Source organism: Asterias amurensis, chromosome 2, assembly GCF_032118995.1.
Source record: "Asterias amurensis chromosome 2, ASM3211899v1".
Taxonomy (NCBI): Eukaryota; Metazoa; Echinodermata; class Asteroidea; order Forcipulatida; family Asteriidae; genus Asterias; species Asterias amurensis.
This window is the reverse complement of record NC_092649.1, coordinates 25,096,621-25,110,206: the sequence shown is the minus strand read 5'-3', so window position 1 is coordinate 25,110,206 and position 13,586 is coordinate 25,096,621. Positions and strand designations below refer to the sequence as shown.

Below are 13,586 nucleotides of genomic sequence, written 5' to 3'. Positions count from 1 at the left end.
TAAGTAAAACCAAAAATAAATTTCATCTCAGTGAGTGAGAATTATTTTAGCATTTACAGCACTCTCCTGAAAACATTGCTCGCTTTATTCTTCAAAACCTGACTACTAATGAAGCTGAAACTTCTACTGATAAATTATATTACACATCTTCATTCTCAGTGAGTAGGGATTCACGTCATGGTCAAAAACTTGACCTACAAAAGGTATCAAATCCTTTAAAGACTGAAAAATCCTTTAAAGACTGAAAATGCAAGTTTTGCAATCGGCCACCTTTATTTTGCAATAAGTATATTTTCTGATTCACCCAATCATCCACCTACTTCACATCCTGCCGGTTTTGTACGAAACAACAAATTACTTGCCATTCATCATGGCAGATGTCATGCACTCGGCATGGTATTGCTGAGTTACTGGATCTAATTATGACTTCATAAAATGGGACCAGATTCATTTTTTTATCAGCCTCAAATGGTCATATTCATTTGGTACTTTTTAAAGATGGGGTCAAAAAACTTAACATCAGAAAGGTTGCCTCCCAATCGGACATACTCAGTTGAGCATACACTAAGGTTGAGGTTATGCTTCTGTATATACTATATATAATGATTTATAATTTAAATATGCAATGGCCAGATTCATAGCTGTTATTTTGACTCAATTTAGACCCAATTTGAATGTGTACAATGGGGTTCAAGCTTAATTAAATTTGACAACTTGGATTAAAATCTGTCCCTGGCAGTGTGGGTTTGACACAGTCATGGATTTGACTTAAAGGTCATTGTATGGCTGTCGGTCAAAACAGGTCTAGTCGAGTCAAACTTCATAGGTCTACACAGCAGTAGGCAATTTCTGCATAAACAAACGCACCAAACATTTATAACGAAATTATAATAGTTATACTGGTTTGTTGCGACGAGAGCGAGCGGATATTTCTGCTCAACCCACCTGCCCCTGGTGTTTACAAAAACAATAGCAACAGAATAATGTGTTGAAAACGACATTGTCCTTTCAAGTTATATTAATTAACTAGACCATTCCTCGATGATGAACACTTCAGAAGAAGTAATTTATCACAGCAAAGAACAAATACCAAGAGAATCCATTACACGCGTAATCAAGCATTAATAAAATAAACAGCTCGGCCCATCTACAAACGAAGCACATTTTTCCGTTCAGCAGGAACATTCCTTTTGAATCGCCGGCACAGTGCAGCGGTCCTGTGGAACGTTCCAGCAGTCCACAGTATCGCGGGCATATGCTCGCATGAACTACTTTTGCGCTAGGCACGTGCCCGACTTTTGAGACGCCCCCTAATTGACAATTTTTGGGCCAATTAAGACGTCACTTTTGCACCACGGTGTTATCTTACTTGAACTGCCATAATGTCTGTATGTAGTTTCTTGCATAAATGACGAAATTCACAAATAAACATAATACATGTAATGACAGCAATGAAAACAAACTAGTTTGTTTCCTTTTTTTGCATCAAGTGGATTCGGTTCACAGGTACCCTCACGTGACCAAAAAACAGAACATTTGTGGAATCCCCACCCCCATCCCAATGCAAACAGCTTGCACCAGTTTTCCGTCGAAATTGGGATTCATGTACATTCCGGATGCATGTACTACATGTACAAGAGTAAAAGTGGAAAGGGTGGATCCCAGATCGTAGTCAGTAATATTCCCCAGACATTATGCCAAAACCAAACACATCTTGTTGGTGTTTCTTATTAAGGAGGTCAATCACGCTGACATTTAAAATGAAACATGAGAAGGAAATTAAGCCAGGTGACACATTATCCTCAGTTAACCTAATAAACTTGAGGGGACATGGCTTGGTCTCCCGGGGCATCCCTAAAACCAACCTGTTGGAACTAATTTTAAGCACAGAAAGTAGCTGAACACAACAAAATTAAGCTCGCCCAAAAAAGGTTACCAGCCAAACTAACATGTCAAATGCACAATTTGTGATTGGCATCCTGCTCATTTCTGCTCAGCAAACAACTATTTTCAGGAATATTTTTTATTAAAGGCAGTGGACACAACTGGTAATTACTCACAATAATTATTATCATAAAACCTTTCTTGGTTTCGAGTAATGGGGAGAGGTTGATAGTATAAAATATTGTGAGAAACAGCTCCCTCTGAAGTGACGTGTAGTTTTCGAGAAAGATGTAACTTTTCCACGAATTTGATTTCGAGACCTCAAGTTTAGAATTTGAGGTATCGAAATCAAGCATCTGAAAGCACACAACTTTGTGTGACAAGGGTGTTTTTTTTTCTCAACTCCAATCAAGCTCAAACTTTCAGAGCTTTGTTATTTTATGCATATGTTGAGATACACCAAGTGGGAAGACTGGTCTTTGACAATTACCAATAGTGTCCACTGTCTTTAAGCAGCTCTATAATTTGGGCCCTGGTAGACTTTTCATGAACCTAAATACAATACAGTAAAATTCCCTCCCCGTAGTATCTTCACCCTCTACCTTGTAATAAGTTTAGTCTTGGTGCAAGACTCCTTTACCACTCCACTATCGTGATTGCTCGCTATATCCAGGCCACGCACACTCAAAATATCTTAGACATAACTGTCACAAGGATTTGGAAAGAAAGCAGTGAGCCAAGTTTGGCATCAAGCTTCTGAGAATCACAGGAAATAAGCATATATATCATCTGGTATAAATTCAAGGAAATTCTGGCCTGCTATCTATTTTGTCACTGACGCCATGATCTAGCACACAGTATACAACAGCTTTTTTTTAAGTTTTCATTTGTTTATTTCTACATTTAAACAATGTTAACCAAAGCCTACAATTTCATGAAGTTTCAAGGCTTTGGGAGCTTACTATCAAACGATGAGGCGCTGTTAGGAAAAGTGCTTATTATAGTTTTACAACAATTAGTTATTTCGAATGATGAGATCCAAGGTCCATAGCACTTTGTAAGAGTTCACAAGGTGGCGTTGCAAAATCTGCAGCCAGTTAGGCAAGAAATATTGGAGGAGAGCCTCTTGGGACCGGGGCCATGAGTGTACTTTACAAAACACACTGGACCTGTGGCTTTACACTCAATCTGATGGATGAGGTAATAATGGTTCAGTGTCTTGCAACAACTGGAACCAAACAGACACACTTACAACACTAGGGGCCGATTTCAAAGATCCGCTTCAGCACGAAAAATAGCTAAGCATGAAACAAAATGATGCTTTCAGAATTTAGGTTACCAGTCAAAACAGCATGTCCAATGTATGCTTCTGTGACTGTATCCTGCTTACTTTTGCTTTAAGCCCTGAGCACGGGACGGGTCACCAGACCGTTCCATCACAACACTCTGCCACCTACATGTATACATGTATGACCTGTCATCACAAACTCCCTCAACCTAAATTTTACCACATGGCCTATAAAAGAATTTCAAACAAAAAAAAGGTACAACATGTAGAATCAGTTTCCTGGTTTTTGTTGTACGACCCTTGTCATGCCACAGTTAAACAAAAAAGAAGGGGTGGGGGTAAAAAGGAAAGGAAACAGTTTGTGAACGAGAGAGGGGATATGAATTATGATCAATGTGTTTATATAGGAAAGCTACAGTTATATGGGTTGAACCAAAGGTCAAATGCCTGAAATCGATGACAACTGATTGATATGCATCCACTTATCTACACAACTTCTATCCCATGGAGAATTAAAACTCACTAATTTGTAGTGTCGGCAGGATTTGGCTGGGTACTCTTGGGCCAGGATGATCCTGATTGGAATTTCCCACCAGCTGACATTACGCAAGTGTAGGTACTGAGCCCTTGTAGCCGCGGTACACACATCCGCAAAATGTGCATCTACCATTTCCACCATTTTAGGGGTCAATTGCTTTTGTGCACATTTTGACATCCGTGCGGGACAGGATTGGTGCGAGTGCGCTGCCCATAGTGCAAGGGGTAATAGCATGGGGTCAATAAAAGAAAGTACCGAACCAAAATTTTCCTTTTTAAGGAAAATCAGAACCATTCACACAAAAGAGCTGCAAATTACTTGGCAAGCACACACTAACATTGAGGACATGTTCCCAACCTCCCTCATTCTCCTCTTGAACATGTTGAATGATTGATAGGAAAGGAAGGATATGATGTGATTGATAGGAAAGGAAGGATATGATGGTCTGGAATTTCATCTTTGAGAGGGCAGGGCCATTTTGAATTTGCCAAGGACGCTAATATAGTGTATAGGAAACTTTTGCAAGGGCACCAAGGCTAAGACCAGGGGCAACATACACCATGACCATTATGGCCTCTTTGTTATTCCAGGGCTAGGGCACATTATACAATTGTTGCACGCTGTGACGGGTCCATGGCGTTTTGTACACACGAGGGGGAAAATGGTAACATTAATATTCCTGTTCTCGAAGTTCTTTTGTTATCATCAAACATTATTACGACGAAGCATTTATTGTTCAATAAGCAGACCAACAAGAAACAATTCCTTCGATACTGTTCCCTCGAACCCGCAGGTGTTTCGTACACAGGGCTGGATATCGACCAACACTGGGAACGATCAAGGTGATGTACACCGGTGTATATCACTTTTCATGTTACCCGCCGCGCTGTGCATTACGCTTAGCGCCCATCCTTAGCCATGGTACATGCGTTTTTGTCGCACGTCACGTGATTGGTTCTCGACCAATCAAACTTCACAATTTGTTACCGAGGTATAACAATGTTCTTTGTAAGCCTGTTTAGCTGTTTGCAGCTCAGCAGTCTTGTTGAGGCTGTGGGTGGCCATAACCACAGCCAAAGGCATCCATTGGGACTCCTAATGTCTTCAATGAGCTGAGCTCAACCAACTGTACTCCATGTCCCCAGAGCATGTCACAGCAGATTGGTTTAGGTTGTGAAAGTTCTTAGGGTTTGAATCCATGTTGTGACACTTGTGTTGTTGGGTTTGACACTTGAATATAAGTACTTCTCATCATGAGTAATTGGATAGAGATTGGTGATATGAATGAACCGCAACCTTTGTGCCCAAATGCATGCCATTGCTGCATACTCCAAAGGTTTCAGGCAAGTTTCAAATTGAGGCCAACGAACACGGGTAGTATAAGGCGCTTTTGGAACAATGTTTAAAACCGTCTAATAAATACCTTAGTTTTATTTTCAATACCAATTGACAGTTAGAAATGGCAAAACGTTGACACGCATTGCCCACATTTTTAATTTTTACTTGGTTTGCATGAGGGAGTAAGCACATAAAGTCATATTGCCATACACACGTGAAAATAACATGCCATGATAACATGGCCCCATGTCGATGAAATGGCCTGATAACTGAGGAGCGTGGTAATAATGACTCAGCCTGTGTTCTGTCTACTATTTTCTTCACACGTTAAAGCAATGTACATTGGACCAAGCAGGTTTTTAAAATCCGTCATTGGCATCAGTTACACTGTACTATTACACTGTACCATTTACAGTCGGATATTATTAAATTTAAAATTAACTTAACCAGTGGGAGCATAGTGTTGGTTTTCCCGCTGGGCAAAGTTAATTGATGGTACTGGGTTTACCATTAATAGGTCCTTCATTACTACTTATTGCTTATTGTCCGGTGATTCTCCCTTGCGATATTAAATACGGAGGATAAAAGCACTAGCTGAGTAGGCTGCTTTTGTTCGTAAGATCTATCATCCTCATCAACAGAGAGTCTAGAATTCCACCAAGAATTCCAGTGTTAGGTTTAAAGCGGTGAACAATGGTGTCAAAGCCTCACAAGGATTTGGGATGAAAGCAAGTGGCCAAGTGCGGCATCAAGCTTCAGAGAATCACAGGAAATAAGCATAGAATTCTGGTACAAAGTCAAGGAAATTCTGGCCCGCTATATCTAGCTCAAAATAGAATAATTTCTTCACAGATGCCACGAACTAGCACACAGTGTACAACACCACTTTTTTCAGTTTTTGTTTACATTGTCAAGCAGAAAAATTACTGAGTCCGAAACAACATGTCGTTGTGAGGAAGTCTTATTACATCTGTTTTATCAGGTTATAAAGACGTATTACTTAATGGAATTAAAAAGGTATCTTTGAATTTGAAAGTAAACCCATGAACATTTGTTTCTGTTCCAATTAGTACACAGTAAGGTACTTGTTTTGTTGTTCAATAAAAAAAAACATGACCATCGGACTTGTCTGGTTATATTTCTACTGGCCCGGCACTGAAACTACTGGCCTCGTGCTTGTGTTTTAGTATAAAATAAAAGCCCCGATACTCAAATTCATCAAATTTTTCTTCAGACCATGGTTTTACTGTAGTGTTTTATAGATCTCCAGTCTCGACATGTTTCTACCCACAAAGTGGGTGTATTGTAGACAGTTTTGGGGGCAAACATTAAGACATAACTAGTATCACGCACAAAATGTAATTGCAGTTTCCTAAAAGCCTTTGAGGTTCAAAATGTCTGCAAACCTAGGGGGTTTCGAATGGTATTAATGATCAACGGATGCAAACGTTGTGAGGGGGTGCTGGCTGGCCGGGTTTGCCACCACCCCCTCTCTCAAATTAAAGCAGACACAGACACATTGAAAATTAAAATTAATTCAACTGATTTTATCCTCTGTTTCTGGTCCTGTTTACCTGACCTTTTTGACATTTTGACAACTATTTACCAAAGTTGACTGCAAATCAACAAAAATAGATAAATAACAAGTTTTGTCAATTTTGGGGATAAAAAAGATCGATTTACTTTTGTGGTGGGATAGTGCAAATTCCCCTTGTGGTTTATTACTTGATATTTGGAAGAAAAAAAAGACGCATCCCCTTAATGATAGTATAAATTTGTCCTGCTCCGATCCCTGGCTAAACGGCAGTTTACTTCTGTTTGACTTTTGACTGGCGCCCTTCATCTACACACCCCCCCCCCCACCCCTTGAACAAAGTTATTGGCAAAATAGTTAAGTGGAGAGAGAACATGCAAGAAAACCCTGAGGTTGCTGGTTCAAATCCTTTGTTTGGGTCACCCCAAAACTGATTTTTAATTATTCTGCTATTTTCTTTCATGGTTTATACAACATGTAGTTGATATAAAATAGTTAGTCAAAAAATATTTGACTTTTCTGAATAATTATTACCTTCAATCAGGAATGCCTTAAGACAAAATAGATGTTTAAAAAAATATAAATAGGATGTCTTTAATGCATGTTGACTAGAAATCTGCTCCTGCCAAGCAATGAAACCAACCCCCGTTTCTGATTGGATACCTGATAAACGTACCCATGCTTTGAGACGTTACCCACCCATCCTTTTTCCGTTCAGAAGCGTGATTCTTTAGAGAATATTGTGGAAGTGTTAGTTGCTAGGAAACCATCTTAAAATGGCACGTACTGTTTTACGTAGCCTGGTTGCCATACAGTGGCAACTACTTCCTAAATTCTTAGTTTTAAAAGATTTAAACACAGTCTTTTTACCATACTATTGTGTAGTATTTTAGTAGTGATATCTTTTTTATTTTAGTTCTTCAGATTTGAGTTGGCCTTTCTCAAGATTAAAATTTAACTTGTGAGGATACTGAAATATGTTTCAGGCTTGCAGAATTTTTTTAATTATCAATAGTTTAATATCAGTAGCACTTTGTTCAGTGGAGACGGGATGTATGCAATTACTTATTTCTAAAGAAATAAAGTAGCCTGGTAAAATGATGGGGCAAAATAGCTACCTTTTTAGAAGAGGGAGACATTGTTCCCTGTGCCCCTGTTTATAGCTTCCCATGTCTGGGCCCATTTCATAGAGCTGCTTAAGCGAAAAAATCCTTGCTTAGTAAAATCAGATTACCGGCCAAGACTCCAATCATTTGTTATGCTAGGTAAACAACAGCTATATACCAGTCAAAAGCATTGTATGGCATACAATTTTAACCAGTAACATGTGTTAAATAAACAAGCTATTTTCGTGCTTAAGCAAATTTTTTGCTTAAGCAGCTCAGTGAAGTTTGCCCCTGGTGCTTACAAAGTGCCAACTTTGATCTCCGTGTAAATGGAGATCTAGGCCTGTGTTTTTTCAGGATTTTTTCCAGATTTTCTCAGAATCTGCCTGAGCCTTCAAATATTCTTGTAAGAAGTAACACAGTTTCCATAGGGAGATAGAAACAGTGTCACAACTTGCAGTTTTGTTTGTCTTGCGAAGACTTTAAAAAAAAAACTCCTGAAATGTAACATCTGAAGGTTCTTTTTTATATCTAACTATTTGCTGAATCTTCATTAGCAATAATTAACATACATGTTCCAATCAGTTACACTGAATAAAAAAAAAACATCATTAAGCACCACTCATAGTGTACATTTGTGTAATGTGAGTATCTGTCTCCATTATCTTCTATTTGTTTCTAGCCATCTCAACATGTTAGGCAATGGTGCTAGAGGTTCTGGGTCTAGAAAATATTAACAAAAACAGTACTAGTGTCTTATTTGCGTTTTATCACACCCTAAGGGCATATCAAAGCGCTGAGTATTTTGCTCTGCAAGGTTTGTTGAGCTACGTTTTTGAAGTATGAGACCTGTAGATGGTTTCACGAAACGCTAGGATCAATCCTATCTCGAGTTAGGACGAGTAACCCGTCCTAACTTAGGATGAGTTCAATGCGTCCTACGTATTTTGATATGGAACTGAACCCGTCCTAAGTCCTAAGATTAATACTAAGTTAGGAAGAGTTTGCTGAAATCGACGGCTGTTCCCGTTATAGCACAATTTAATGGTTTACAAGGTGCTACCGCGCAACATACTGATGTTGAATAAGGGGAAACTCACGCTTGCATTTTCCAAATCTCATCCCTAAAGAATAACACACAAGGTAAACCCTGACTACAAACAAAGAACGACTTCAGCTAAATATACTAATTATTCATGGGTATGTGGTTTATTGTGGTTTGCAGCTGATGGTGACTATGAGAGGATCTGGTTGGAGCATTGTGAAGATGAAGCAAGTCTTGATGAATACGCGTTGGCTATGCAGCATCTTGCCACGGAGCATTGGTCAACCAAGCATCCCGATGACCGTATCAAATGGTGCCATCACGCCTGTAGGGACTACTTCTTCCGTGGCGGTAAGGGGATTACCAATAATATTGACTGTTTACCCACTCAGTTTCCTTTGTTCTTTATGATTTGATATCTCAAATTAAAGGTCGCATCTCCTGGCTAGTGTTTCGTAAACTTGGGTGTGATCCCTTGTCACCCGGCAGTTAATGTTTGTATGGCTTCTGACTGGCACCCCAAACAAAGATTTTCACAAAATAGGGAGACTGCCTGTATAGGGCTAGATTACTTAGTTGGTACAGCGCTGGAATGTTAATCCGGAGGTAGTTGGTTCAAATTCAGCTCTAAGTCATTTTCCTTGTTCAACTGCCAAATCAAGTATTTAATTTGTCAGGATTTTTTGCCAAAGCAAGCAGCAAGCACAACTTTTCTAAGTAGGATTTGAAACTTTGCATGGTGGAAATACAATATAGAAAGATTTGCGGTAACACCATGTAATGACTATCTCTAATGAGTTGGGGTGGTTCTGAAAAGAACCGTTGGTTTCAACTCGACGTTTCGCTCAGTATGCTCTGATCGTCTTTTGATACCAGGAATGAGCAATGCCAGGTGAAGAAAGTAGCAAATATTATCATCAAGTATAAACAAAATCATGCTTTGGATCCACTATAGTTCTTAAGAGACTGTAACCAGAACCTCATTGAAATCCAAAAGGTTGAAATGCCTTATTTCAACACAAAAAAATGTATCCACCTGTTGCAAGGCTATGAAAACTACATATTGATCAACAAAACATGCAAACATGGCTTTTTCAAAAGGTTATCATCATGGCCAAGTGCTTTAGAGCATCAAATTCAAGTGTTGGATAAGTCATCAGAGTGTGGGTTCAAACCCGGTCAAGACACGTGTCCTTGAGCAAGATGCTTCACTATAATTGCTTCTCTGCACCCAGGGATATAAATGGGTACATGTGAAGGTAGAGGTTGATGGTGTGTTTGAAAAACCTTCAAATGGCCATGGAAGCCCAGGGCAACTTACTCCCCGGGGAGCTGAGAAAGATTAAAGGGCACTCACGTAAGAAATGAGAAACGTGAGAAATGACCAGGGCACTCACGTAAAGCGCATTGATACGGTTATTGAAAAATGCGCTATATAAGAATTAGTTACTATTATTTATCATTGATGTCTTAATTTAATACATGTTTGTTTCTTAAACCCTCTAGTCCTTCGACGGCCCAAAGTTGCTGAAAGGTTGGAGGTATACATGCAGTAAATTGGTTTACGGTTCAAACAAGGCAAATGCATTATATTAGCAATACATGTATCGATAAAATCTTGAATGTGGATTTCTTATAGGTATGAGTCAAGCCCTAACCAAAGACAAGAGACGAAGGCAGCATCTACATGATAAGTCACAACCTCTGACTTCTAGAGGTCAAGCCACAATGACCTCTAGAGGTGACCACCACACAGACACGCTAAACAGCTGTATCGGTTGCAGCGGTGACTGTGATTGCAGCAGTAGTGTATCTTTGCCCACCTCCAATCAGTACAATACAATGTGAGTATGGCTCTATAGTGAAACATCTCTCAGGTGTCACCCAGAGATGCCTTTTATGATTGAGGGTATTGACCAAAGTCACATGACATCACAAAGAATAATCGTGGATCTGCCATCCTGGTGGGCAATGTCACCATGCGTTATTCAGTGAAGTGCGCATTTTTAAACGACGCGGTGTTTACACGTAAACATAACTGTCAACCAAAATGGTGATTGTACGACAGTCGCTGCGTGTGACATGCGTTCAAGGGTCAATATGTGCTTGTTAACGTTTCTTATCTGAGTTGTTTTTGCTGTGAACCACAGTATAGTGAACTCAGCGCTTTGTTACCAAGTAAGTTTTTATGTAAAAGTTATTTTGAGTAATTACCGTTAGTGTCCAGTGCCTTCAAACTGCAACAAGGGTAGGTTTTTCTCGCCGGATGAACTACAGATGCTGTCTGTCAAAGTGTGCAATGGCCACTCAAGCGTTTGCTAGAGTTGAATGACCTGACACCATGAGGTCATTCAACTCTAGTAAATAATTGAGTCAGTACTTGTTATGATTTGAAGTGAATCACTGTGACTAACATTGTGTACATGGTCTGCAACATGTCATCACTTCAGAAACACTTGAAGGGTCTGTGTAATTCAATTGCTGTCCGAATCGGCCAGGATCTTATAGTAATAGACTCTGGTCTTGAACTCAGATTAAGCAAGTGGGTGTGACCACTACTCCGGTCGGTCGTGTCATGTTTGCCATGACCTCTACTTGTTCAACTCCTGGATGAGGGTCACACAAACAACAGAACGGCAAGTTGTTTAGGAAATTTACTAGTTACTCTGAGTGACTTTGTGTGTTGACATGAAAAGTTTGAAAACAAAAAGATGGTGATTCACAATAGATTGGTTCAATGCCATCAAAAGTGCAAATTTTTTGAGATAGCCTTGACCCTTGAACACTTTGCATAGCAGCTTCAACGTGTAATAATGGCAATGTGGTTTTTAAAAGGAGCTGGCAGTGTGGTGTTTATTTTAAATAGTTTTCATCCATTGAATATGGTTTGAATAATTAAAAGATTGTCTCCATTGTAATTTGTGAAAACAAATTACAAATCTTGAAAAAAATACATTTGTTTTCTTTGTTTTCTTTTACTTATACACAAACTACAGATCTTTGCCAGTCTCTGGCCCACTAAGACTGCTTGATGTGGGATCTTGTTTTAACCCGTTTCTCCAGTATGAAGAGTTTCTAGCCGTTGGTATTGATATCTCACCAGCAGTAGATGTAAGTTAAAGCAGTGGGTAAATTATTAATTCAAAACTTATCTTCCTGGAGTCTGATACACGTAAGATAGACATTAGACTAGTATAATAATAATAATAATACAATAATTTGGGGGGCTATCATCCTTACTCGCAGCTAAGAGCTGAATTGCAAAGGATGCGACTACAACGTGTTTGAGACGCAGGCATGCAAAAGTGCATTTAGCTGCCAGTCACGCCAACCCATTATGATCACAGAGCACAGCAAAGCTCAAAAGTTTTTTATTTTTCCCGAGGGAGGAAAACCGGATATTGTCGAAGTTGCGCCTATTGATTGCTCTGTCAAATTGAAACTACTGTCTTTCAACTACTCGGTTAATCGTGCCGCCATGACTTAGTGAACCAATTGTGTCGCTCATGACTATTCAAGACAACATTATTAAAAAGCGAAACACAATCAAAACACAATTAGACATCAGTGACACAATCCTACAATCCTTCAATCCTTGAATCAGTGTGTGAATGTTACTATATTGCAACTACGGCAGACAATATGCAGCAATGTATCTTCGGAAATAAAAATTAGCGCGACTTTTTGAGGCGCGACGAGTTGAGTGGTAAATTTCACTGGTCCACCAGGCATAGTATGTTTTTATCCTTACTCGGATGTGTATTAATTAAGCAATGTATGCTCAGTACTTTCCCGAGTTCCACGGGAATATTTGTTTACATCTGCTTCTACATTACAACACCTCTGTCTCAATATATCCTTATTAGTTAAATAAGCCTTCAATGGAGTAACTCCATTAACAGAATGAATATGAGAAGATGTAGAATTGTTTTGTACAAGATGTGGGAGGAAAACCCAAGGCAATCAAGTGTGGTTTGGAAACCTTATCCAGTTAAAGGATTTGGGTTCTTTTTCAAAATGTCCATAGATTTACATTAAACTTACAGGGTTTGAAGATAATGATAGTGGAAAGCTTCCCTTCAAATCTTACTTACTGAGGTGCTGTATTTTTTGAGAAATGAGTAAAACAATGTCATGAAAATACGATTGTAAATTATTAAAATAATTTCCGTCTGAGACAAAAATATTTTCATGACAATGTTTTACTCATTTCCCAAAAGCTACAGCACCTCACAGCACGTAGTATTTTCAGGGAAGCTTTCTACTATCATTATCTTCAAACTGTGTAAATTTAGTGTAAATCTGTGGACATTGTGTTTTTTGTCCTACAAAAGTTACATAGACCCTTTAAGTAAGCCTTTGGCAAACTTTTACTTTCAAGTTTGTTACACATCTATCGCCCACTTGGTGACAATAAAAGGATGAACTAGAAATAGACCCTTTAAGTAAGCCTTTGGCAAACTTTTATCTTCAAGTTTGTTACACATCTATCGCCCACTTGGTGACAATAAAAGGATGAACTAGAAATTTAGAGTTTGAAAAACAAATTCTAGGTGTTCAGAAGCGGATGTACATGTACAGCTGTATGAAAAATAATTTTTTTTAAAGTTTGTCAAAACAAAGCAACCTTTGTTTTGGCCTTCTATAGATCTTTTTAAAAAGCACTATTAAGGTGATGTTAGGTGACGCTGATGACATCATCATAATGTGACCTCAATGATGGGAGAGCCTAGTTTATCCTAGACTAACTCCTGACCTCAAAGTGTACATAAAGTCTTGAAAACATCATGTGGAAGCTTTCGGCTCGATTGCAAAAATATTTTTTGTATGTTTGGATCTTGTAAAACTATAAC

At 38.9% G+C, this 13,586-nt stretch overlaps 1 protein-coding gene across 3 annotated transcripts in view; it reads left to right on the top strand.

Annotated features, from left to right (window-relative positions):
• LOC139954365 (S-adenosylmethionine sensor upstream of mTORC1-like) overlaps positions 1-13,586 on the top strand; it is a 46,949-nt gene that overhangs the window by 28,805 nt on the left and 4,558 nt on the right. For all 3 annotated transcript variants that reach the window (XM_071954128.1, XM_071954125.1, XM_071954126.1), the window contains 3 exons: positions 8,914-9,084; positions 10,373-10,577; positions 11,730-11,844. In XM_071954128.1, the coding sequence (XP_071810229.1) occupies positions 8,914-9,084; positions 10,373-10,577; positions 11,730-11,844 (491 nt within the window). The remainder of the gene's footprint in view (positions 1-8,913; positions 9,085-10,372; positions 10,578-11,729; positions 11,845-13,586) is intronic.